This window comes from Notechis scutatus, chromosome Z, assembly GCF_049901735.1.
Source record: "Notechis scutatus isolate UNSWTSFEM ecotype Mainland chromosome Z, rNotScu1.2, whole genome shotgun sequence".
In the NCBI taxonomy this organism is placed as follows: Eukaryota; Metazoa; Chordata; class Lepidosauria; order Squamata; family Elapidae; genus Notechis; species Notechis scutatus.
The window spans coordinates 50188345-50216273 of NC_142025.1; the positions used below are offsets into that span (position 1 = coordinate 50188345).

Sequence of the window (27929 nt, forward strand, 5' to 3'; positions counted from 1 at the left end):
GCTCTTATAGGAAAAAGAACTGGAATAAATTGTTGAACAAGTAAGTTTAAAGGTAGTAGGTTATTGGAAATCTTAGCATATTTATATTTTATAAATATAAAATATATTTATAACTGGGATAATCAGTTGTAACCTCTGTAGTGGTCTAAAATTACTTCCTGAGCAATTTGTTTGGGAAATGGCATCATTTCAAGTCTAATGTCATTTTGCGCAAGATGCTTTATGTGTGCACATATGATGCAATAGTGGATAATACCAATTACATAGATTAGTCTGCCAACCCAATGTTTTTCAGATGTGCTTGACTTCAAATCTTAGAACTGGCCAGTTCTGGAAATCCAAAGCATTTGAAGGGTAATTGTTTGAGGGAGGAACTAAACTGGATGGATGAACTATATTTGTGGGCACTTCAAATGGCAAATTTATTAATTGAGCTCTTTACTTATTACCCTTTCTTTCTGAGTTATGCTGATTTCTCTCATCTAATCTAACTCTAATGAAGCATAACCAAACTAGAAAATTTAGCATTCCCAATAAATCTTGTTATACCTTAAACAATGTCTTTTTCCTTCAGATATGGTACATTCAGTTAATGTTAGTCAATCAGTGTTCCAGAACAATATATATTGTAATATAATTCTATAAATAAGTAAAAATGTTTTTAAAGGAAAGCAGTTATGTGATTGCAGGATTCACAATGCCTAAATCAGGGATAGTGAGCTTTATGCTGCTAGTTATTTTGAACTGTAGCTCTCATAATTCCTTGTTTTAAACACTTTAGCAGGCTTAGCTGCAACTTCAAGTCTACCTGGACGCATCAGATTGCTGATCTTTGAACTAAACTATTTGCATGTTTACAGAAGTATTTTGTCTAACTTCATGAAAAATAAATGGTCCCAGTGAAATAGTCACTAACTTTGATTTTTCTTTTATTGTTTCACTATTGAAGCAGCCATTGAACAACGTTCTTTGGGCTTGTAGAGAGACCTGTGCCTAAACAGGTTCTGAGATGCTTGCAAGAGATCCCAACAAATGGATAGCACAACTGTATGAATTAATAATAAAACAAAAGTCCTTATCTGAGGTCCACCTGCCTGACAGCCATTCTGTATTTGAGGAAGAATTAGAAAGCATTTGATATTTCATCCAAGTGACACAATATCTGAGATCAGCTGAGTTTCTAGCTTTTATATTTTCTCCCATGGTAATAATTTTACTTCGTTTTTGGGGAAAAAATAGCATAAACAGCCATGAAATTATACCACAGTATCAAAACATTACTGTAACTTAATAGTTGTTTTTATGAGCTTAGTATAACTTTTTTTCCCAACTGCCTCTGAATGTAGAAGGGTTGCAATTTTAAATATACTGTGGGCTGGAAATTTGTGGGAGTCTGAGCTCTCACACGTCGGATGGGCATTAGTTTGAGAATGGTTGAGAATTATAGGAGAACTAGAATATGGGTTTTAAATTTTCTTACATATAATCACAATGCAGGATTTTCTAGAGTTCCCTTCCTGAATTACTGATGTGAAGGCCCCTATTATCATGTGAAGGCCCCTGTTCCTGCTTTGATATTAGGCTCTCATTTCACAACTCATTTTTACTAATGTCGGTACAGCAACATAGCCTCTATGAAATACAGTTGTTTGTAAAGATGGCCTAATGTCAGAGCAGCTGTTTATATCTAGGAGTTTCATAAGGTCATGGTAGCTAGAGTTGGTAATATTTGATCATGTGGATTCTCTCCAGGGAAGAAGCCCCATGTCATAAAATAAAAGAGTTCTTTTATAAATTATTGCATCCAGTAAGTAGAAGTAGGATGTTTTAGTCCTGGAATTCAAAAGTATGATCCCATAGCATAGTTAGCATAGTTAAGGACTGGTGCAGAAATAATATTTGCACAGGGATTTGGTTCCTTTGATTCCGACATCAGTCATTCCTGGCCTTGTGAGTAAAAGTGAAAAGCTTTTTATTGACTTGGAAAAAATAGAATGCCTCACATGTGACGCAAATGTTGACTTGCTACTGCTTATCTGACCCACCTTGTCCAGAAATGCTGATTACTCTTTCAGTCTATTTATCTACTCTCCCCTCCATCCCACCCCATGTCCTCAGATACCAAGTTTGGCTGGAACACAGCATATTAAATTATGCTTGCATGTGTATTGATTGAGCATTATTCTAACTTTTAAAGTGCATGCCTCTGCCTATGTTTTTATTTTATATACATGATGATAAATGGATCTGCTCTGTTGATTCTAAACTCGAGCTGGAATTCTGTGCACATATAGATTGGAAATGAGTAATGAGAGGTGGACTTTTAAAATATGGTGCTTAAGAACTGGGCTAGTTAATTCTCTCTCACCTGTCCCTAGTCAGGAACTGTCCTAATTTGAGTGTATCATGATTCTCAGAGTCAGGGGTTTATCACCTGGGAAACTTGGGAGTTTTAATAAAAAAAATATGGGAATTGCCTAGTTTTAAAAGTCTAAGGTACATTGATGTAGGCACAGGTAGTCTTTGACTTATGAGCAGTCATTTAATGACTGTTAAAAGTTAAGGTCTACCTGAAAAGGGGGACTTAAAATCCAAATCCAAAGTTCTGACAGTCACCCCCTGCCCTCCCAGATACATGACTGCACTTTGGGTGTTTGGCAACACAGCCATATTTATGGCTGTTTGCAGCATTTTGCAGTCACATGACTATGTTTGAAAACCCAGCACTTCTGTTTTTTTGGGAACACCATGCCCATTGTGATCAATGGGGTCACTTAACAAATACTGCAAAAAACTAAAGTCAATCAGATGATAACACATTTTATGATTGTTTCAACTTACAACCATAATGGGCAGGCTGCATTGTGGTTGTAAATCAAGGACTACCTGTACACAATGTATAAATTGCATTGGGATAGATCACAAGTGGAAAACCTGCAGCCTAAATACCTATGTCTTCTCTTTGCAGCTTTTGAGACCCCTTGACCATGGCTGATGCAAGCCAAGTGCGTTGTTTCCTGTTCTTTTGAAATGGGAAACAAAATATTGCTGTGGAAGTCCTAAAATAAAACAAAAACCTAAAAGTTTGTTTGTCATATGCATAATGTGGCTCCACCTTTTTTGGATCTGTTAACTCCCTCTCAAATGTTGAAAGAGGCACTCAGCCACTAGAAGATTGTCAATGATCTCTTCAGTACTTTTATTTGTATTTTCTCAAGTAACTCCAAAACATCTAAAATCAATCATTTTATTGCACGGAACAATAACTTTTACTAGGGTTTCAAAACAAGTTTCCTCAATCTGGTGTCTCCTAGTGGAGACAATGATCATAATCACAATGGCCACAATCACAAGACCCTGGCCACAATCATGGCCAGTGTGGGAACTACAGTATCAGGTTGCCAAAGGCTGCTTAGATGATAGACCAGTCGTTCATATATACATATATATATGGCTTCAGAAAATTCATATTGATTGTCCCAACAAGGTAGACAAGTATTATTTTCTTTATTTGAGTGAAAGAATATGTGCTTGAAGCCATCTGATGTGAGTCAAAGTGTGAGGCAAAATTATTTATAGTTGCTCTTCTTAACAACAATACAAATTAACATTGGCTTGTTTAGCTTTCATTTCTTAAATGATGACAGCATAATAATTTCTCCTTATCATTTGATGGCAAAAAAATGGTATGAAATTACATCAGCTTCATGTTGCTTCATGGCTGAGAAAGGTCAGAGTTCTCTCTTTCAGAGTTGGGACTAATATCAACCAAATGTCCTCAAGAAATGTGTTGGAGACAGTGCTTGGAAACTGCTTCCCTAAATGATGGCTTAGAAGCCGTTCTCCTTGTAGAATGAAATGATTTAACTGAGATTCTTAGCAAAGCTTTCAGTCAGTTGCAGTTTCTATTGTCCCATGACATTTTGTGTTTCTTTTCTGTCTCTGTCCTCCAGGACTCTTTCTCCTGCAAAGTCCCCATCATCCTCTACTGGCTCCATTGCTTCCAGCAGAAAGTATCCATATCCCATGCCTCCACTGCCTGATGAGGAGAAGAAGGCCCACAGAGCTAGTGCTAGGGTATGCTTGACTTCTTCTTTGGTTTTAGTGGAAGGGCTGTTTGTTTGGGCACATGTAAGACGGCTTTGGTCTGTGATTGGACTGAAGTTGAAACCTGGATCAGCTGAATATTTTAAAAATAGAGAAACAGAAATGGGCAAGGAAAGGCCCACAGTGACTGCAGTCCTTTAGAGAAAATTAGAACATCAGTCACTTAATTATTCCTACTAGAAATAGGATTATCCCATTTCTGTTGATGCAGAGAGCGGGATCAAAAAGAGAAGATGGCTCTGACCCACTGCATTTCTCCCCACCATAGGTAACATACTTTTTCAGGCACATTCGGGGGTATTGTCAAACAAGAAAGCAAAATTAAATCCCATTTCTGTAGAAACTGTTTTTGGTGGTGAGTTTCCATCTGTTTGGGGAGTGGCAGGGTTTGCAATTCCACTGTACTGAAAGCTATCAAACTGGTGCAGGCTTTCCTATTGTGTAAGGAGCAGATAGAAACTACTGTCCTAAAATTAGGCATTCTTTTTTTACAGCTATGGGAGACATCCATTTAAGTATTTAGCTTTCACCTGAGCTGTCACCAGAACTATTTACTTCAAATTTTATATAAATTCAGCATCACTGAATCACTGAACATTCATCTGCTCAGCAGACAACTTGATGGAGCAAAGATACAGATAGTCACAGGATAAGCAAGTTCTCCCGTTGAAGGAAGACACTGATTTTCTACAGCTGATTCAAGTTTTGTGAATTACAAATAAAGATATTAACCTGATATAAACCTGAACATGCTAAGATACTGTGCATGATGTCAGATATAGACATTCAGATACTGCTTTTGAAATCTCAATGGTGTTTTTTCCTGGTCTAACATGTCCCCAAATATCTAAAAGAGAGTTATTCAGAATTTGGTACATAATCATTTATGCTGTGTGCATGAACCTCTGTTTGCCACTATCCATGTGTAAGGGGTTACTCATTTTACTGTAGTAGAGTTAGCATGCAGGTATAAGATGTTTTTTCCACAGCTGGGTTCTAAAAAGACAAAATATTTTGACAACAGCTTCAACAAGAAAACTGATTTTTTTAACCTGTTACAATTACATTCTCAGTAAAAAAAAATACTATTTGTAGACAGTTGTGAAATATGAGCACTGTAGTTAGGTTTTTGCCTGAAGAGCGTGCTAGAAAACTTAGGAGTCAAGTTAGATACTTCATGGCAGGTTCATGAATTAACTGCATGCAAAGGTCTCAGGTTCAATTTCATCTGCCAATAGAAACAAAATAATTTGTTGAAAAACCAGGAAAGCACTAATAGCCTCTGTTGATAATAGTGAGATAGATGGACTAATAGCCTAGTTAAATATAAGGTATGTATGATATCTGGCATTAAAGAAACAGCACTGCAGGAGGAAAAGTTGGCAATTATAGTACTTTGTTTTTCATTTTTTCTCTCTCAAAACTGATTTCCTATCAAAATTATCCAGCCCTTCTATCACGTTCATTGAAGTGCCATTCAGAATTAAACTTTGCCTTTTCTTTGTTCTAAGAAAAACTAGAACAAAGGGTCTGGAATATCTCTTAAAATTTTGAGAACAGATTTTTTTCCTCTTCCCATTAAAATCAATTGAATAAATCTGGATCCAAATGGAACCCATTTCTTTTAAACTATTTGGAACATCAGCCATTAATGTGAAGTTGGTTAAAACAATGTATCTGCTGTATATATTAAATACCTACTTTTTGAAATCTACTCATCTTAACCACCCAGTTCAGTTTCATGTTTTAATCAAGTAATCATATAATACTGTGTAAGCTTGTACATGTTTTGGCCAAATAAGAAATGTTCAAATGCTTGACTGAATGACCAGAGACCATTCATCTGTGTGCAGTTTATATAATGATATGCTTTTCTGCTGGAATGATTGGAGGATTCTCATTTCTATTTGGATAGGATAAGGAAGAATAATGTACAACAGGAATCATCAGAATGCAACATTTTTGTGAAGCTTCTAGGAATCAAGCATTGTGGAGGTTGTCAGTTTTTCATACAAGAGTTATCCTGCCTAGGAGTTTCAGATGATATGAGGCATACAATATAAAAAGAGAAAAATAGTTAAAGATGTATACAGAAAAATATTTTTGAATATCCTAAGCAGGATTTCAATGCCCTCTTGCTAATTTCACATCCAAATTATGATGAGTTAAAATAATTACCATTTTCTTTGGTATAGAGTTCTTTTCACCAGCTACTCATAAGCAAGATTTAGATATGAAACTTTGGGATAGTAGAATTCATAACATGTATGTCGTATCTGAGTATTATTTAGCACTGTGTGTTCTGCTTTAATATTCTATTATGGAGATTTGGGGAAAATAATTGCCTTATCATGCCATAACAGAAGGACAATATTGGCAATATTGCATGGATAGGATCTAAGGGGTCTGCCTAATGGTTCTTGCAAAATCTTAACATTAAAAGCATTCTTAGGCATATAGTATCATTTAATATTTGACAGTATTTGGATAGGAATGTCATTTGTTTTTCTGAATCTTCTACCTCTTTCATATAATTCCTTCTGTATGTGAAGTGCTATATATGGCCTTCGGTCGAGTAACTGGACACTGTAGGAAATTACACTTTTTTGAGAATGTCAGTTCTACAAGGAGAAAATGTTCTAAAGTTTTCAACTGTAAATTATGTAAAACTTTAAAGGTATTATATTTATACGACTTTGCCAGTTATATTTATACAAAACTGGCTTTGCTGTCATAGCAGTCTCTAGAAAGTGGCATAAGGTTTTGGTAAGTATTTTGATTTGTACTAAATAGGAACAAAAAGCGCATAAAGGAAATTCATAAGAGAATGTCTAAAAGATTATAAAAGAATATATATGTTTAATTTTGCAAATATATAGTGTGAGGTGGGGACTTGAAGGATGACTGCTGAAGTGAGGCCTGGTGAAGTTTAAATTACCATTATAAGTCTTTTTCTTTTGTTTCATTGACTTTGAATCAACCTTCCATGCTCCCCTTCCAATCAAAGTCAAAAGGCTCTCCTCACAAGTTAAAGTGAAGCTATAGTAGAGATCATCTTCCCCATCACTTTTAATTCTTGCTAATTTTTAGAAGCTTAACATGTGCCTTTTTGGATCTTTGGCTTGATGTAAGTCCATGTGTTGTTAGAAAATGACATTGTTGCTGTCTTCCATTTAAATTACTAAAACAAAGGAAGTGGGTTTTTTTCCTTCCCTTTTCCTTTTCAGACAGAACTGAATGTAATGTGAGAACTGGGGTGATCGTAGACTGTTCACTGAGAAAATAATCATCCTCTGTAGTTAATTTGTAGACAATGTCATTGACCATTATTTGATCATGGCTAGTATTTGTTAATACCGTGACACTTAATAATTTTAATGTAAAATGAAATATAATTTTAATAAACTGGTGTTTTCTATGGTCTAGTGCAGGATTTCTCTGCTTACAAGCTTGAATTGTCTTGGTATGTTAAAAAGTGATGGATGCCAGTCAGCAAAAGTGTGAGTAAATCCAAGACAATAAAAGTTGGCAAATGGATTTTGAGTTCCAAGCTACTGTCCAGATAAAATGCTAGGAGGGATGTTTCTTCTAATTACTTCTGTTGCTGATGTATTTTGTTTTGTGTTCATAAGAGCATAGCAACTTTCAAGTTTCCACTTGTCTTTCAGTTGACATAAATGGGCAATAATGGTTGTTTCCTCAGAATGGGTTGCATCCAAGGTGTAAATCCAAGAGAACAAAATGGAGGGTAGTTGATCTGCTAATGATGGCATGATGTACCACAAGTGCACCTAAAATAACTGCCACAAACATCATTTAACAACAAAATTATAAACAAATGCTGGATTTTATACAAGCAGCAGAGGCTTTGTGCTCTCATATCTCTGGATACAACCCACTGTAAAGAAAATTCTTGGTCATGAAAATTTAACGCCTTTCACCTTTTTATAGTTAATATTTTGGTATGGCATAAGTATTCCAGCACTCTTCAGCTTTGTTTTGCTGTATAAGCAAGGAAATATGTAGATAAAAGAAAATAAGAATATTGTCTCAATAACTGCTTCCAAACTTATAGTCATGTGTTAGCAGTACTATAGCAAGACAACAATACAGAATGGTTTTAATCAAAGAAAAACCAACAGAATAGATTATCTGAGAATAAGTCTGAATTATGGAGGTATCAGGATATGTTTTAAAGGATATTTTGGCACAATTTACTTGAACAATTAAAGCAGTCATAAAGAAATAATTTCAACTTCCATAATTCCTAGTCAGTCTTAGCAAAGCAATATTGAAATTAGCATAATCTGTAAGGGTCAATTAAAACTAATACTTAAAAATGATCATTAATACCTGGGAAATCAGTCCATTACAACTGAACCTCAACATAGATCAATCTCAAGTAAAAAAAATGCCAAGTATAGAGAAACTTTCAGAGCTTTATAGGATTTCATAACTGCTTAAAAACAAAAACAGGATCACTTTTCCATTTTATCTGAAATATTGTTTTAGTTGCAAAGTGAAATTTGGATATGTAATAGCTACTAATTATTTTTGTGCTGCTTAGAAGGCATCAGCAATTCTACATGATGTGTAAACCTGGTTTAAAATGAATTTTTTTAATCTGATAGTATTTACAGTAATTCAGTAATTTTTTTGAGTTTCTCACCAGGTTTGCTAAGTGTATTATTCTTAACCTTATAAAACAAATTGGTTCTAATCTTCAGTTCTAATGAAACATAGCTTTTGTAAAACATAATTTGAAATCCAAAAAGAAATCTAACATAGCTATTTGAAAGTAAAAAAAAGATATAAATTAATAATGTAAGTGGGAAGCATTACATAACCAATATAAACAAGCTAGTATGGGACAATCTTCCCTACATCATTTTGACAATCAGGCAAGATGAAGATGGCACAGTGGGAATTTAACAAATAGATTTGTAAATCGTATTTAAATTACAAGTATGAAAATCATAATAAAATATCCCTCTGGTCTTTATAAATTAGAAAAATGGCCATAGAAGTATTTTTTTAAAGCCTTAGAGGCCTTATGACCTTACATATTCAAATTTTTGAAGATATATTTTTTATGAACTATTTAGAAACACTTGTAAATATGCTTTACTGCCCTTTGGATGCTTAGTGGTGCTAGATAATAACTAAAATATCACAGTTGTAATTCTGCAAATCCTAAGGTATCACATATCTTACTATGATACGATAATGCTGACTTGCCTAAATATTGAGAATATATATGTGCTAGGGCATATGGTCTGGTGCTTATTAAACTATAAATCTTTAAGCAAAAATGTACCACTGAGTTATCTGGATACTGGTCACTATTCTAACATTCTATGGAAGTGTGCTGGCAATTTATTTTAATTTTTAACTATTAATTGTTGTGTTTTTTTTCAATATAATTACTACCATATTGTAAATCTGTCACTAAAGCATTATCAATGTTAATACTTCAACATAGTTGGTGAAAAATATAGAAACTGGATTTTTGATATAGTGTTTTTGTGTTGGTTATATAGTTCAGATAATTAAAATTATCCCATGTGTAAAAAGCTGTATTTACCACTGGATATTGTTTCTTGTTTCTGTAATAGCAACTAATCATGTATTTCTTGAAACATTAAATTTTGTCAATTCCAATGCAAACCCTTTCTATCACTGCAGTGCTGAATAATTTTGTTGTATCAAAATTCATAAAGCCAGCTTTCCTGTAATGGGACAAAATAATCTTTTTAATAAAGTTATAACCTGGGGATATAAAATCTTGCATATTTGAATCAGCATAGAGTTGCTTACTATGAAAATATTTAATACAAAATAATTACATTGTTAGTAATGTATCATTATGTCAATAAAAGAGTGATCTTCAAATCATGGCAATTGTACTTTAAAATGTTTAATAATTATGGTGTTGATTGAAGACTATTACTTTTAAGGTTCGTTGGCTGAGAAAATCTTGTCAATTCCTAGTATCAAGAATGGATTCATTACTACTAAAAAAAGATCACAATGGAGCTCTTTAAAAAAATTAAAAATCCAGGTTTGCTTTGCAAGATACAAGTAAGAGCTGGAAGAAAACCATGACTGAAATTATGAATATGTCTACTTACTTTTCAGAAATAAGCAAATATGTATTGTAAATTGTATTGTAAATCTGAAATAGGTGTGCTAATTGGCCTGGAAGAATTAAACTATAAACACAAATTCTAGCACTGAGCATTTTAATTTACAAAATATGCTCAAGGTGGCACCATTTAGCTTACCTTATAATTTCCTAATAATAAAGCTAAGAATTTAAATGGGTGATAATCTGTAGGCTAGTGATTATCTTAAAGGTAATGGCAAATCTCTTCTGTATTGTTCCTAAAATCTAAAAGGACTTAGGACAGGTATGTCAAAGTCATGGCAGTGTCACAATGTATTGGGACTTCCCCCTCCTTCGCTAAACAGGGTGTGGCCGTGGCCAGCATGTGACACATCCGGGCTGCAGGCCGTGAGTTTGATAGCCCTGATATAGAAGTATACTCTCTTGGTGCAGAAGAAACATAGCAGATGACATAGTGAAAGCTTTCTGGCACAGCCTAAAGGGAAACACACCAGTTTGTTTTTTGCCAAATGAATGTTCTATGACTTGCTATGCCTTTTATGGCAGTGTTATTGTAAGTCTGTTAACCAACCTCAAAAGATTAAAAATTCCTATTAAAAACTATGGCTAATTACTATTGCTGGCATTGCTACTAATACAGATACATAATGCTGTATGGTTTTTTCCCCAGTTCAAATGCTAATACTCAACACCTTATTGAAACCACTCCAAGTAACACTTAAATTGCTGTAAATTTACGACTACTAATGAAACTATATCCAGACTGTTACAGCAAGTAATATGCAGCTCTGACCAACTAATTCAACTAATTCTTGATTTATTTCATATATAAGTCTGGAAAGCATGTATCATTCCAATTTAACATACAGCCTGGAAACAAAGAAGCTAGGCATACCTATGGCCAGCTCCACAAATAAGAAAATAGGAAGTGCTTTCACTGTATGAACTATGTGAGAGTACTTAACAAAACAGAACTTCAGCAGCTTGTCAAAAAGTTCAGCGAAAGCGCACTCCATTTAGATGTAGATACTCAAAAGAAATTCATATGGTTGTCTTTTTCCAATTATTGATCACAAACATCTAGAATTCTGGCAGATTATAAATATTCAGGGTGGGGATAGATGAGTTCAGGTAGTCCTCCAGTTACAACTACACGAGTTCAAAATTTATGTTGTTAAGTGAAACAGTTGTGAAATGAGTTTTGCCCCATTTTACAAATTTTCACAGTTGTCACAATTGTTAAATGAATCATTGCATTTAGGTTAGTAACATGGTTATTACGTGAATCAGGATTTCTTTGCTTTTAGGTTGCAAAAGCTGATCACATGACCCCAGGACACTACAACCGTAAATATGAACCAGTTGTCAAGCATCTGAATTTTGGTCATGTGACCATTGGGGATACTGCAATGGTCATAAGTTTGAAAAACATGACCATTGTAACTTTTGTGTGCCATTGTAACTTTGAACAGTCACTAAATGAACTGTTGTAAGTCGGGGACTACCTGTACAAATTGTAGCTTTAATGTAGTTCTTTGTAAGTAATCTAAACCTGTTAAACTTGGTCACCTGTCAATCCCTCTCTTATTGGAAAAGTGGAAGGGAATAATTTAAAGACATATTCTACTGTAATTTTCTACATTTTCTACAATTAGAGTTCGTTCATTATAAAAGAAGTATGTTCTTTATAATCAATAGGCTGTAACATATTATGCCTGATGGTACAATTCAATGCATATAGATCCAAATATGTCAAGCGAAAGCATTTGGTAAAGCAGTTGTTTATTTAAAACAAAGGATGTGTTTTGCAAGAGACACAACATGAAAGTTGTGTTTATTTTGAGGATGGGAAAAAATATTTCTAGAAAAAAAATAACATAGCCAAAATTGTCAACTGCCATGAAATTCATAATTTGTGCATCAACTTTAATACCACTAGATGGGAGCACTTGTGTTTCAGAAAAAAAAAAAAGTAATGTAGGCAATTATTCTTTTCCTGACCCCACAAAATTCCATTGCATGCAGATATGTGATATAGCAGTAGCGAGTCACGGTAGTGAGGTGGAAAACCATCTAAATGGGTAAAATAAAAAACTAAACTAAAATGGCAAATGGAACTAAATCAGCTCCCAGTTGAGCAGATTCTATGAAATAAACACCAGAGTAAAATATTAAGACAGCCAACTGAACACTTAGACAAATCTTTTGCTTACTACTTAGAAAGTGACAAACTTTTAGTTTATTCTGAGTTTTAAAAAAACTTCCTAGAAATAAACCTATCACATTTTATGAATTCATTTCAATACATTCTTATTTTAACTTCCTAGCTAGTACTGATAACAAGACATGTTCCAATGTGATCACCTTTACATGATAACAGAAAAATTAAATGTAAACATGAATAATTTGTTTCCTTTTCTCCTTATGCAAATTATAAATATATAAGGCAGATCCACTCAAACAACATTTATTGTATTTCCTTCTTTCATTAGTTATAAAAATTATAAAAGCATATTGATTAATATTTATAAAATATGCAAATATCACAATTTAGTTACACAGCATATTGGTTTGGCGCAAAGCAAAGTGATGTAGAATGTAGATCCATGCTCATTTGTCTGTCTTCACTCTTGAGTTAGATGCTCATGACGCACTGAATGAACTGCCCAAAAGAAGAAATTGTGTATCAGGTATAGTTTGTCATCACAGTCTTTTTTATGCAATTATATTGCAAGATTGCTGTAATACAGAGATAGAGGGGACCTGTGAACTTTCAGCAGTTGGGACTCATTATTCCTAAAATTGTGTAATGCTTGATGAGAATTGAAAATTAGCATCTAAATTAGAATCCAACAATAGATCGTTACAATTACACAGACAACTTTCATTCATTTTTAATATTGTAAATAATTTTAAACCAACTGGGGAATATTATGGCTACCACTAAACGGTGTGGTCAATGCAGTGACTCTTTCAAATACCATCTTGCAAATTCTTGATTTGAAGAACCGTAGGATCATTATCTAATGGTTGTCAATTCTTGCCATGAAAGACTGATGTTCTTTAAGATACTGTTCTATACTGCCCGACAGCTTATACATCTTTTAATCACTTTGCTAACTACTGGAAATATATTTGGCATTTTGGGGCAGTGAGGGAGCAAGTTAGGACTTCAGTAAGAACTAAGACTCATAGACTAGCATCCAGCATGAAGCTAGTGCAATCCAGCATGTGGCATGAGACAATCTATTGGAAAATGCCTGACGTTAAAGTGGAATAGCACTTGTAGCTCGATGATATATGCTTTGTATACAAAAAAACATTAGGCTCAATTGATAGTGCTCCCAAGTAAGGCTGGAAAGGAGTCCCCCAAAATCCAATATTCAAAAGCTACCAATATATTGGACTGTTGCCACTAGCTATAAACTAGTTACTTCCATTCTGGCCCTCCAATCATAATGACCTCAACTTCCAGAATTCTCGCCAATTGCCATCACAATTCTGGGAACTAAAACACATATGGAATATGTACCAATTTGGGTAAGGTTGGTGTAGGATTGAGAATTTTAGGGCCATAAGCTCCTTCTGGCCCTTTGTTCCAATCCAGCCAGGGGAGGGGGGGTTCAGTAGCAGGAAGGACAATCTTCCAAAACAGTCCCAGTTTCACATGTGGTCCCCATGGAAAAAGTTATTGCCCACTTCTGGTGTAGACAATAAGGTATTGCTGATCATGTGGCTTTTACCATTGCTATATAAAAGACTTATGATCCTCAAAGGCCATCCATTATCTGGGAATTGCTCCTAATGAAGGCAGAGGCACAGCTATATAACATTTTATAAAAAAAAAGTTCAATGGAAGAAGGGATATCTAATATGAAAACTAATTTTAACAACTGATATCGAAATCACTGTTCAAAGCATTTAACGATGCATCTCTATGTTTTGCATTTCTAGCTGGAAAGATTTAGAACCTCTTACATCATCGTATTGGAAATTCACCATCCCTTGCTGGGTTGCATCCCTTCTTCGAAAACTATCTGTAAAAAACAAAATAAAATGAATTAGATGGCAAATCACATATTAGAAGAAAAAATAGTCTTATTATAACCCAGTTTCAGAAAAACCAACTAAAACTAACTTGACAAACACAAGAAATTGTTTTTGAACAATAGCAACAGCACTTAGACTTATATATCACTTTACAGCTCTCTCTAAGTGGTTTAGAGTCAGCCTATTGCCCCCAATAATCTGGGTCCTCCTTTTACCAACCTTGGAAGGATGGAAGGCTGCGTCAACTTTGAGCTGGTGAGGACAGTCAACAGAATTAGCCTGCAATACTGCATTACGACTCCTGGTCAATAATCTACTCATTAATTTAAGCCCCAAAATTAAATTATTAATATACTTTATAAATCTACAAGTTCTAATCCCTTATCAATCAAAAATGTATAGATTTTTCTTTCTTAGGTTTGATGCTCTTAAAATATTGTATCCATGATTTAACCTCGAAAAAAGATTCAGAAATAGAATAAAATACTTCAATATTGGAACATTTTCAATGTCCTAGATAAAAAAAATTGGAGTAAAATTATTAGGACTAGATCTGATGGGCTTAAGCTACTATGAGAGTAAAACTCAGTTGAACCTCAAGCAAAATATTAATGATAAGCAAAATATTAATGATGATGGCCTAGCCATCCAGAAAAGTCTTCATCCAATGGTTGAAAAGTCTTCTGCTAAAAATGGTTTAAATTTGTTTTCCTAAGATAAACAGACTGGATGGCTTACATAGCCCATTTCATCATGCTTTGTATTTCAGGGGGGGAAAATTGACCTGATAAAAGGAGAAATTAAATACCAGTCAAATTCAGTAATTGTGAAGTAAATCATACCAGTAAGAGCTCTGAGTTTTACACAGCAGGCTATATAGTCATCAAAACTGATCTTTCCACGACAGCTGTATCGTTTCACAATTCCATTGATGGCCTGTGGACTCAGTCTAAATCCTAAATAAATAAAAGGCACAAAAGAAAGCAAATATGTTGAATTTCCTATATCAGAAATATTCTTTATAGGGTAATGTGTACTGCAAAACAGAACACCAATCTCTAGCATCAGTGTTATTCCAAATTATGTTTCTAGAAGTCTAAGAACAACAGGAAGTCCTGCAAAATAAGATAATGGAAGCATAATTGATAACAATCTTTACCCCCCCCCCAAAAAAAGGAAACTCCAAGAAAACCAAGTGGATATATATAGAACTTTTAAATGCTAAAAAGAAACGGAATGATGTACAGCCCCAAAAGAATAACAATTAGGAGGAGGAAGTATAGATTTGTGATAAAACAGGCAAGCCATACTCCTCTTGCTAGAACTATACCAGCTTAATAAATTTCTGGATAATGGCAAGTGCTATTCCTATTCAACTCTGTCTTGGTCAGTCCCCTTCTGTAATACTATATTCAGTCCAAAAGGGCTACTAACAAATTTGAATTCAAGAATTTCTCTGAGATGATAGAAAGTGAAAGCTGGTGATTAATGGTTAAAGGGGACTGAGTATATGTTGCTTGCAGAACAGAAGATTGGGGAGAAGTATATTAATAGTTTCTACTACTACAGAAACTGAGATTTACAAGGACTAGACTAGAACTTCCCGAGTCTGATTGAATTTTAACACAATTGGAGAATTCTGGGAGTTAAAGTCCTGAGAAATCAGAAGAATTACAGGTTAGGGGACATTCAGGATTCTTCCGTAGGTTTTTCCTGTGGCCATTAATCCAAGCCGAAGAAAAGTTCTACCACTCACCCATGGACAACAATGCTTTTTGCAGCTCCTGAGAATCAACTGTTCCACTGCGGTCTGCATCAACACTCATAAAATGTTGCCTCCAACCATTCAGTATAGCCCAAAGTTCTTTAAATTCATTGAAGCCCATTGTGCCAGACATGTCTCTCTATAGATTATTGTTAAGGATCAAACCATACTAATAGTAAAACAGATGCAAGATACTCATTGTTTACAGGATTGCAGCTCTGATATCAAGGGTAGATGATCACTCATGACTTATTTTTTGTTGAAAAATCATTGAATTCAACTGAAATTCTTTGCACATTTTGGAGCAAAACCTATGGAAATCAATTTATTTCTTCTCAACGCACACGCACGCACACACACACAGAGCAAAGGATACCAGTGAAACACTTTAATGGAAAAATAATACCTAAATTTCTAAAGTATGTGCAGAGTCTACTCAATTAGCAATGAAACATGGATTTCAAACAATTCCAACACAACACAATCATGTTGGCTACCCTATAGATCAGTGGTGGCTAACCTTTTTGGGCTCCTGTGCCAAAAATTGCGAGCGCGCCAGCACGCCCGCACTCATGTGCCAGCACCAAGAATGCAATGCGCACGCCCCTCCACATGCCCCCTGCGCATGTGCGTGCAATCCCCACCCCACCCCTTACCTGCATTGCGCCTCACAGCTGATTTTTCGGCTGGTTTGAGGCCTTTTTCAGCCTCCCAGAGACTTGGAAAAAGCCTCTGCAAGGCTTCTCAGGCCGAATTATAGGCCCATTTCGTCACTTCCTGTACTCTTCCAGTGACGAAACGGGCCTATCATTCGTCCTGAGAAGCCTTGCAGAGGCTTTTTCCAAGCCTCTGGGAGGCCGAAAAGGCCTCAAACCAACCCAAAAAAATCAGCAGTGAGGCGCAGGCATGCGCAGTGAGGTAAGTTTGCCTGCGGCTTGCGTGCCAGCACAAATGGCTCTGCATGCCATTTGTGGCACGCATGCCATAGGTTTGCTATCATGGCTATAGATAAAAACGTTCATGGAAAGAAATGTTTATTAAAATAATCTTCTGCTATGGACAACTTTACATAGCGCAGATTTCATATCATAATGTACAAAATGGTCAAAATAACAGAGTTGGAAGGGACCTTGGAAGTCTTCTAGTCTAACTCTGCTCAGGCAGGCAGGAAACCTTTTATCATTTCGGACAAATGAAATCTCTTCTTAAAAACCTCCAGTGTTGGATCACTCATAACTTATAGAGGCAAGTCTTTCCACTGATTAATTGTTCTAATTGTCAGGAAATTGGGGCTGGGGGGAAACCAGCTCAGAATATTCTATGTAAAAACTAAAAGTGATTTCAGCTGCCAAAGTGCTCTCCATTACCTGAAGGCATTTCTTCCAATCCACAAATGCATTAGAAATCAGAGCTAGACAAGTGAAGGATACATCAAGCATGGAGATCATGAGTCTGCAAGTTTCTAAATTAAAGGCTGTTTTAAAAAACAGGACAAATAAGTAACAGATAAAGACATCTATGCGCGTAACTAATTAATGTGTATTATTTGTTTCTGCAATACTAGGAAAACAAATTTTAAGACAGAGAAATAGTCTAAACATTTTCCTATAATGCTATGAAATTTCCACCGATTCAAATATAAGTAAAAGTTACTGTATTTTTCAGTGTATAAGACGCACTCCACCTTCCAAAGTGGGTGGAAATGCCTGTGCGTCTTACACAGTGAATGCTGCTGAAGCCCCGCCCACCCACCAGCCTCCATCTTTCGGCCTCTGCCTCCCAGCAATTTGCCTCTCCTTGCAGAAAACAGAAAACAGCACAAGCAGCTGACTGTCGGTTGGATCTGCCTCCCGACAATCAGCTGTTTCAGGCTGCAGAAATTGCTATCGCCTATTGCCGCTTCAACGCGTCTCATTTTCAATCTCTGCACCCCATTTTCGGCCTCCACATGCCCCATTTTTGGCCCATTCCGATCCCCGCCTTGTACTAATCAGGCTGTGCTGAAACTGACCAGGCTGTTTGCTATTTGCTGCAAGGAGGCAAATTGCTGGGAGGCAGATTTATTTATTTTCTTGTTTTCCTCCCCAAAAGCTAGGTGCGTCTTATACTTCAGAGTGTCTTATAGTCCAGAAAATATGGTAATCAAAGTACTTTATCAAATTAAATTTGATCACTAATGACTACAGATAATCCTCGCATTATGTCATTTAGTGACCATTTGAAATTATAAAATCCCTCCCCCCAAACTATTTACGACACAGTCCTAAGATTACTAATGTTGCAGCACCACAGCAATTGCTCACCCTTACAAACAACTGTAGAGGCACTGAAACATTCGCCCTGCCTATTCCCCCCCTTCCAATGGATATCCATAGGCATTGGGCCTGTGGAGACTCACTTACCTTGCAAAGATCTAGTGAGCTGTGTCTTCTCCAGACTCTCTGCTGGTTTCTTTGCCTGCATCCCTGCAGGTTCTGGTTGTCTTTCCCAACAGTTTTTGGTGCGAAGAACGGAAGCTGGGAGAGGCTCGCATGGTGCTCCTGGCCTCCATTCTTCATGCCAAAAAGCTTGAGGAAAGCCAGAGAAGTCTTGCAAGGGCCAGTGATTGCATCCTGGCAGGCTTTAGTCACCTTTGCAAAAAGATTTTGATGTGAAGAACGGAATCCAGAAAGGGTGTTTGCAGTGCTTCCAGCCACCATTCTTCATGCCAAAAGCTTTTTGCAAAGACAACCATGGCTTTTTGGGATGCAATCACTTGTTCCTATAGGACTTGGCTGACTTTCCTCAAGGCTTTTGTCACAAAGAATGGAGGCCAGGAGCGGCCCCCATGGCCCTCCCGGCCTCCGTTCTTTGTGCCAAAAGCTTGTTGCAAAGATGACCAGAGCCTGCAGGGACTCAGGCAAAGAAACTACAGCAGAGAGACTAGAGGGGACACAGTTTGCTTGATCATCAAGATCATCATCGAGATCTGCCTGTGGAGACCTGATAGGGCAGAATGGAGGGGGGGGCATGAAATATTTCAGTGGGTCAGGCCATGGGGACCTTGGGTGGTCAGAAGCACTGGGCCTGGTTTCCCATCCTGAGATACCTCATGTGCACTTCATGACCTGAGCATTTGATTAAGGGATGCACTGGGTAAATCACGTTCAATTAATGTGATCCCATTAATGAAATGAAAGTTACGAATATAATTGGCAGGCTCTATTACATTCATAACTTGAGGACTATCTATATATAGACATGCCCATGTTATTTTCACAACAACATGTGGAAGTGGTTTACTATTGCTTTCTTCTGAAATGCTTTTTTAACTTTCCAATCTATTCTATTAACCTGGTGTACTTCGATCGAAGTATTAATCAGATCTGGTCAAGTCAAGTCAATGAGTTGTGATCCATAATACCCATAATGCCAAACCACTGCCAAACTGAATGGAGTGCATGGGAATCAAAGTAATCTTTAACTTCTCATTCAAGTCAAGGATTCTAGTCCATGAAAATTTATACTACAGTGAAAGTCATACATAGAAGTGTTATTTAATTTGCCAAACTTACGTTTATAGGTACCAGCAATTCCTGACTGAGTCAGACATTTTTGTAGCTCATCAGCATCTATTTGCCCATCCTTTGAAAACAGAAACAATGTCAATCCAGCTTTATTTTCTTAGCCCCCCCCCCCCAAATTTCCCAACAAGGTAGCAGGTATTGTGGGATCAAGGACATAATCAGATTCTGACATATGAATGGGGGACATTCATATATAACGCTACTTGGGCATATAAGAACAAACAGGAATTTTCTCTGTGTCCTGGCAAGGAAATCTCTGATCCTTGGTTGCAACAATTGTTTATACAATTCTTTCCAGTATTCTTTCTTCAATGCAACCTTAACAAGTGTATATTACTGTTTTCCATTCAGATGAATGAATGGTGGAATATAGCTGTGAAGATATCTCCACTGAGGAAAAAGTATGCAATTAATCTGTTGATGATGAAATAAAGGCAAGACATACACTTCAAAAAAACAGCTATATTGTATATTCCCAATTTTTATCCATTTTTATACTTTGCAGAAGACACAATTTATATTTTGAATAAAAAAATAAGAAACATCACATAACCAGTTTAAAAAAAATAACTACCAGCCTATATCTGGATCACCAATCTTGTTACCAACAAGGCATAAAATCATACCTGCCCAGCTACTGCAGCAAAATAACCATATAATGGATCTTGAGCCTGACCAGGAAATGCTGGTCCACCTGGAGCACTTCCATACTAGAAAAGAAATAAAATCTGATTATTATTATTTTTTTACTTACCTAAATTGCAAATAACCAAAAAGCAGGAATATTTAAGAAGCATTTCATACCAATATTGTTTCAATAGACTGACAGCCTTCTATGTCTGACTGCATACATTAATAAATATTTTACATTATCTAGAGAAAGGCCAACTTAATCCATCAGAATGCAGAATGATAGGAAAGGATCATGGATGTCTTTTAGTCCAACCCACTGCTGAAGCCTAACCAGTCCAGATAAATGGCTATCCAATCCCTTCTTTAGAATCTCCAGTAATGGAGCACCCTCAATTTCTTTTTTTTCTTTTTAAACAAATTTTATTAATTTTTAAAGACATACAAAACATAAATACACAGAAACACAAAACATAAAAGCATAAAAAAATCTCTTTTCTGAAAGTTGCTTAGTCCTGGGTTAAAACTCTTGGTACAGACACAAATTCAAATTCATATTCATTTTACATACCATTCCATATGTTATTAGCATTTTCAATTTTCTATATACCGTATTTGCCGGCGTATAAGACGACTTTTTTGCCCTGAAAAAGATGCCTCCAATTGGGGGGGTCGCCTTATATGCCGGGTCGTCTTATACGCCGGCAAATAGTAATTGGGAAGCACTGCGGCTGCCCGCGGCTGAGGCACTTTGCGCACCGTGGAAGCGAATCCCGTGAAGCCAAAGGGCAGCCAGCCTTCTCCCAGCTCCCAAGGAAATAAGGCTCGCACCGCCCGAGCTCCGCTGAGGTATCCGGCTGGGGCTGTCAAGAGTTGTTACCGCTGGCGCGGCTCTGCGCGGCTCCAGTCCCGCGTTGCCTCGGGAAGGGAAAGGCAAAACCAGGAGCCGCTGCTGCCATTGCAAAGCGCCGCCGCGGCTCTTCCTTTTGCCTTTCCCTTCCCGAGGCAACGCGGGACTGGAGCCGCGCGGAGCCGCGCCAGCGGTAACAACTCCTGACAGCCCCAGCCGGATACCTCAGCGGAGCCCGGGCGGTGCGAGCCTCGTTCCTTGGGAGCTGGGAGAAGGCTGGCTGCTCCTTTCAGCTTCACGGGATTCGCTTCCACGGTAGACAAAAGTGCCTCAAAAAAAAAAAGTGCAAAAGTGGAAGACGTGCGGAAGAGGGGGCGAGTATATAACAAACTATATTTTGAGTGGAAATGTTGGGGGGTCGTCTTATATGCCGGGTCGTCTTATACGCCGGCATATACGGTAACTTCTCCTCTCTTTTAAATTTTCTCAATTTTATTTTATTTATCTCCTCTCAATTCGAATCATAATATTTATTATTCTTTGTCTGTTCTATTTCCAGCTATCCATTTATCTTTCTTCTTTGAAAAAAACTTCTCCTGTACACTAAATGGAGTATGATACCTTTATCTCTTTCCCCTATATTTATAATACTTAATATATAATACATAACTTACATTGGGATTCTGTCTGGTACGTTCTAAAATTATAGAGTATTATCAAAACCAATACAAATCTATTCATTAATATTGATATTCATTTATATCTTAAACATTTAGCACATTACTTTTCAGTTAAATCACATACTTTTATGGGAGCACCTATTTTCCATAGTTATTCCCCCCCACATCACATATTATAGATCATTATTTCATTATGATGTTCCCCCTTCTCCTACTTCAAATCTCTCATTTCACAAAAAGTTTCACTAGGATAACATAGTCTAATCATTAATATTAACAATCATTTATATCTTAAACATTTTACCCATTTCAGTTAAATATCATGCCTTTGTGGGAACACTTATGCTTTCCAAAATTATCCCCCCACATCACATATCTTAAATCATTGTTTCATTACAGTACTCCCCTTTTCTTAACAAAAATTTCACTAGATTATACTAAATATTTTATCACATTTTAAATTACATATTATTTCCAATTTTCTATGGTTATTTCTAAATACAAATATAGAAATGCAATCTTATGTACCTTTCTAGAATCCCTTTTTCAATAAAATTTATCCATTATCTCTAAAAAAACTTTTGCTTCTTTACATCTTGCTCCCCACCATTAAGGCTTCTCATCCCTTCCTTTCTCCCTTGCTTCTTCTTCTCCTTGTCCTCTTTACCCCCTTGTCTCTCCACCTCCCTTTTATTCTGCTTTCCCCCTTTCTGTTGTTTCCTAACATAATATCCCCCTTTCACCTTATTCTTCTCTTTTTGGATTGTTTTTCCAGGTCTTAAAGTCTTCTTTTCCTTTTTCTCTTTCTTTTTTCCTTCCCCGACCAAAGTCATTTGTTCATCAAAGATGGCTTCTTCTTTGTCCCAATCATCCTGTTGCTCATTCAGCTTTACATAAGTACAAACCACCATTTCTAAAAATTGAAAAAGAGTGCCAAGGACATCTTTCCCTTCTTGCTTTTCTTTTTCATATTTTTGGTATACAAGTTTCAGTCCATCCACAAGTGATGCCATTGTGTAGAGAAATTTTTTTTCCAAACAACCACCCAAGTGCTTTTAATCAGAAATAATTCTCAGAAGTTCCAAAATCACCAAACAATCCAAACAAGCTGTTTCTTTTAAATACTTTCTCCTTCTTCGCTTTCTCTTTCTGGGGTTAAAGTTTAGTCACAAAGTTCCCTTTAAAATATATCTTTTAGAAGTCTTATTGATGTTTAGTAACTCTTTAGAATTCTAGGCAATCTTCTCCTTATTTTCAAATTTTGCTCCAATTTTTTTTCCCTCTCCCTTCCCACTCACAGCCAAAAAGATTTTTTTTTTCCTTTAAATGTTCAGAAATCCTTATCCCTTCAGCATTCAATTACCTCCAATGCAGGTTTTCGGATTTCTCTTATGATTCCATCCGCTGTCACGTTAGGAAGGAGAGTGAAACGGGGAAAAAAAAAACTTCCCCTTTTAGGATATTCGCCGCTTGTAATTCTCTCTGGAAACAATGTATCCTTAGCAGCCTTCAAGATTCCAGGGCACTTTCTCTTGACTTGTCCCGGTTGAAAGCCACTTTCATAATTCTTCCAACTTTCTCCCTCCTGCACCTGCTTGTCCGGCTGCAGATTTCTTTGTGGCGGCCATTGCTGACCGCCGCTCCTCCGCCTTGGGAAAAGGGGGTTCTGCCAGCTGGGGAGGGGGTCTGCGACACCCCCAAGCCCCTGTCCGGATCCCCCTGTCTTCAGCTGCCTCTATGGGGCAGCTATATCCCCCAGATCCAAACGGATCGGGGGAACCTTGGCGGCGAATGCAGCAGGGATCGCGCCGTATCGCGAATCCCTGCCGCTGCCGAAACCTTGCAAACCGGAAGTCTGAGCACCCTCAATTTCTAAAGAATCCATGTTCTGGAAGCAATCCATGTTTCTTTTCATACTTTATATAATTATGAGACAAGGAAGGAGATTAATTGATTGGTCAAACCAGTAAAAGGTGTAATATTTCAGCCACATAGTATAAAATTATTACTTAGGGCAGGAGTCTCAAACTTGACAGCTTTAAGACTTGTGGACTTCAACTCCCAGAAGTGGACTTCCTCCTCCAGTCATGTTAGCTCAGGAATTCTGGGAGTTGAAGTCTACAAGTCTTAAACTTGCCAAGTTTGAAGACCCTTAACTTAAGAGGTATATCCTGAACCATCGTAGGGATTTGGACAAAGCACAGTCATAAGACCAGCTAATAAAATATTGGGAATGGCAGAAGATTCAATCCACTGGCAGAACACTATTCTGCTTCTCTCCAAGAGAAATTCCCAACAATAATGGAAAATTCTGTGCACATATGTACAGTATATCCAGTCACTTATCCCCAGACAGAATAATTCATTCATTTATAAAATACAGTCTTAAACCGGTATATTCAAAAGCCTCTCATTTCTGTTAACAAATGCACACGTTTTGCAATTGGAAAACTAAAAGGCATATGTTAGGCCTTTCAGTTACATGAACCTTGACATGGAACAATTTTCTTTTTCATCGGAAGGGGAAAAACCAACAGGACCCAAATCTAAGAGAAAAATACTTGACTGGTTTTAGGAAATGAAAGCTCTGAGGTCTGTAGAATATTCCTGAATACTAATAGTCCTTAATTTACAACAGTTCGTTTAATGACGGTTCAATGGCACTGAAAAAAATGTGACCTATGACTTTTGAAGCAGCCCCATGGTCATGTGATCAAAATCCAGGCACTTGGCAACTGGTTCATGATGGCCATTGTGTCCTAAGGTCATGTGATCCCCTTTTGTGACCTTCTGACAAGCAAAGGCAATGGGGAAGTCAGATTCACTTAATAACCGGGTTACTAATTCATCAACTTCAATGTTTCACTTAACAACTCTGGCAAGAAAGATCATAAAATGGAGTAAAAGTCCCATAACAAATATCTCATTTAACAATACAATTTTGAAGCTCAATTGTGGTTGTAAGTTAAGGACTACCTATATGCACTGTAAGGTTGCTCAATTACTAGCTGTTAATTGCACTAAGCTTGGTTTTTTTTTAGCAATGCTTTGTTGAAATAGCCATGGTGCTGAGTTCATACCATATGTAAAACTGTGAGCATGATTTTACTGCAATAGGTAAGGAGGAACAAAAATTCAAATGATTGTTGGCTGCAACCCATGTCCCTTTTCATTGTAATAAGCTAGAATTATCCAGAAACAAAATATCTTAGCAGAACTGTTTGTTTTATATAAGGAAGCGCCTTCTTTGCTTAGCAAATCTATTCATTAAGTATATTGCAAAGTTCATAGTTCACCAGTTGGTAAAAGGAAATAAGTAGGCATATGCAAATTCAGTTCAGTTGGCATAATGAAAGACTTTTTTAAAATGCACCTAACATTCATGCCAGTGATTACTTGTGGAAGGAGGAAGAGCACTCTGCCAGCAATTGCTATGCCTGTATGAAGTCATAATAAGATAGGTCATGTGCAACATTCATAGTTATAAATACTAGATTTAACATAGTACAGGTAGTCCTCAACTTACAACAGTTCGCTTAGTGATGACAAAGAATATTATAAAATTTGGGTTTTATTTTATCAATGGCTAGACAAGAAAATAGGGAAATAAAATATTAGTAATGATAAAGTAATGATGTTATAATCGATTATAATGAAATGAATATTATGTATTAGATCATGTAATAGTTGAGATTTGCTTGAAAAGAATGGTGTGAATTTATAATTGAAGTCTAATAAGGTGTTAATAACAATATAATATAATATGCATAGTTGATATATATGAATTATAACTTAAATGTAAAAGGGAAAGACTGCTGCTATTGTGCACAAAAGATATGTACCAACCAACACACTGTACAATGGAAAGATGGTTTTATTTGTTGTTTTAAAAAAAATTGTTGTTTGTTAAAAAAAAAAATTAAAAAAATCTTGCAAATCAAGTTCAACGTCTACCAAATTATTAGAAGATCAATATAGGGAGAGATGCATGACATGGTTCATTGCTCTGATCTGTTTCAGGAAATGATATTTACACAATAACAACGGGAAGTTGGTGCAACCCAAGTGTGAAACAGAAGTTCAACTGGGCAAGCAGAGATACCTTTGATATTTAAAATCTAATAAATATTATTTATTTAAATTTATTCTCTTTAAAACAATCCTACATAAGAATGTGGGAGCTGGACTAATTTGAGGATTGACATCTGACTAGCATTACATGCCTACATGAGTTCTATTTCAAACATGTGCAGCTGAAAATATACAGCCAGAAATTAAGATAATACAATTTAAACCCTCAATCACCTTACTCCATATTCTAGAGTACTATTATGCAAATAGAATAATCTATTTCTTTGCAATACTGTGCCAATTACACCAAAAGTAGAAGCTTGGAAATTCCAATGCAAAGAAAGGGGCATTCATTTAACTCAAAAGGTCTCCAAATTTGGCAACTTTAAGGTTTGTGGACTTCAACTCCCAGAATTCTCCAGCCAGTATAGTTGGGTAGAAAATTCTGGGATTTGGTCCCCAAGTCTTAGAAGTTGCCAAGTTTGGGGACCCCTGATTTTAACTCATGAGAGGTTATATATAATTCGGTACACCCGGAAATTAAAATTAATTCGTTAAAACACACAGGATTTGCGCCAAAGTCAAGATTCAGGGTTGTCTTTTGTTTCGGTTTAGTAAAGTACACGTTCTGGGCTATCTATATTCAGATCACTGTAGACGTCTTGCTTCTCCCTTAGCTAGCAGACTCTTGAAATTGCACAATAGTCCACCTTAAGGTCTTGCCCTTAAAACCCAGCAGCTTTAACTTAGTATACCGATCAAATTACTGGATGATCGGTATGATAACCGAACAACCAACAGCTTACTGGATAAATCAAGACCAGAAGAAAAAAAAAATGGCTTAGCGTAACGTGTAAACCCGATCAGTTGCGCAGACAATTACTGGCAGAGCCTCGTGGAATTATACGGAGGGCGGAGGCTTTTTCGAGTCTTCCGGTAAAGCGGAAGCGGGACTTTCTAAGCGCCCATCGAGCGTGGCTCCGCTTTGCAAAGCAAAGATGTTCCCATTAATTCCACCCCACCCCACCCAGTCAGGTCCCGCTGGAGGAGCCACCCAAGCGGCTTTCGGGCTCTGGGTTCACCCGGAGAGGTTTTTCTCCTCCCTAAGCGGTACCACCTTCCACATCCCTGCAGCGAACGTAATCAGGAAAGCCGCTTTCCACCAGCGAAGTCAAACCGTTCCCCGCTGACGCCAAAAGGAGACGGCGCCCGGGAACGTCCGAGGAGGCTCTTTTTGCGCTTCAAGCTGCCTTACCCCGCCCTGGAAATAGCCTCCTCCGGGACCAGAATACGCCATAGTCTGCAATTAATTACTCTTCCGAAACCAACGGCAACCTCCCCGTGACCTCTCGACGCTACCCCAAACCGGAGGAAGTCCGGATCAAACCATTGCCACGAAAGGAAGGGAATTGGAAAACGTTTCTCCGCGGGGAAGCTGCGGGTGGCGCCGTTTCTAGCTATGGCTATGCCCTTTCGAACTCGCCAGTCCTTGCCCGTCTTGTATAAAATTGGGCGAAGCGCTTAGCATTAGCTTCCTCCTCTTTTCTGATGAGAATGGTATAAGCCGGATGTCCTTTATTTTTTTTAAAAAAAAATATATATATATTGAAACTATGTTTGTGATGGTGAAACTAAGTATTGAAAACCCAGATAACAGTTTCCGGACGAGGAATTAACAAATGTAGGCAAACATTAAGAATGTTTGCTTTGTGAACGTTCCAAGGATAATACGGCACGTCGGAAAGGAAGCATAAGCTACATAGCCATATTCAGAGTTTTGCCATTTAGGAATCCGAGGGATTTAATCCTTCAAATTTAGGTCTTCCTCGTTGACCGTGTTGCTGGGCGCGTAAGCCTACTCGTTACTCAGAAGTAGGTTCCATGTGCCTGGGTGGGACAGTTTTATCTCGCAGGATTGCTTTCAGACATGTTCTTTATATGCCAGCAAATCCCACCTCATTTAGAAGCGTGTGCCCCAAATAAGCATCTAGGATTTCATCCTTTAATTCATCACCTGCATAGAAGAAGCCAGAGGGATAAAAAAATGTTGTGGTGCTGTAGTGCAGTCTTGCACCTTTTCTAT

The 27929-nt window shown here is 37.0% G+C and overlaps 2 protein-coding genes across 6 annotated transcripts in view; one reads left to right on the plus strand and one right to left on the minus strand.

Annotated features, from left to right (window-relative positions):
• Positions 1-5829, plus strand: part of ADAM22 (ADAM metallopeptidase domain 22) — a 183606-nt gene extending 177777 nt beyond the window's left edge. For all 4 annotated transcript variants that reach the window (XM_087945154.1, XM_087945157.1, XM_087945155.1 and 1 more), the window contains 2 exons: positions 3954-4077; positions 4602-5829. In XM_087945154.1, coding sequence (XP_087801280.1) covers positions 3954-4077; positions 4602-4622 — 145 coding nt within the window. In that variant the 3' untranslated portion in view covers positions 4623-5829. The remainder of the gene's footprint in view (positions 1-3953; positions 4078-4601) is intronic.
• A 6170-nt stretch (positions 5830-11999) lies between these two features.
• Positions 12000-27208, minus strand: SRI (sorcin). Of its 2 annotated transcripts, none has more exons than XM_026681359.2 (8): positions 27102-27208; positions 20242-20325; positions 19604-19673; positions 17480-17523; positions 16041-16188; positions 15127-15240; positions 14213-14271; positions 12000-12896 (listed from the first exon to the last, which is right to left on the minus strand). In XM_026681359.2, the coding sequence occupies exons 1-8, from the start codon at positions 27141-27143 to the stop codon at positions 12870-12872; spliced, it is 588 nt and encodes a 195-aa protein (XP_026537144.1). In that variant the 5' UTR covers positions 27144-27208; the 3' UTR covers positions 12000-12869. The 2 variants fall into 2 exon arrangements, with proteins under 2 accessions (XP_026537144.1, XP_087801288.1); XM_087945162.1 differs by having other exon boundaries at positions 26964-27189.
• Between the last annotated feature and the right edge of the window lie 721 nt (positions 27209-27929).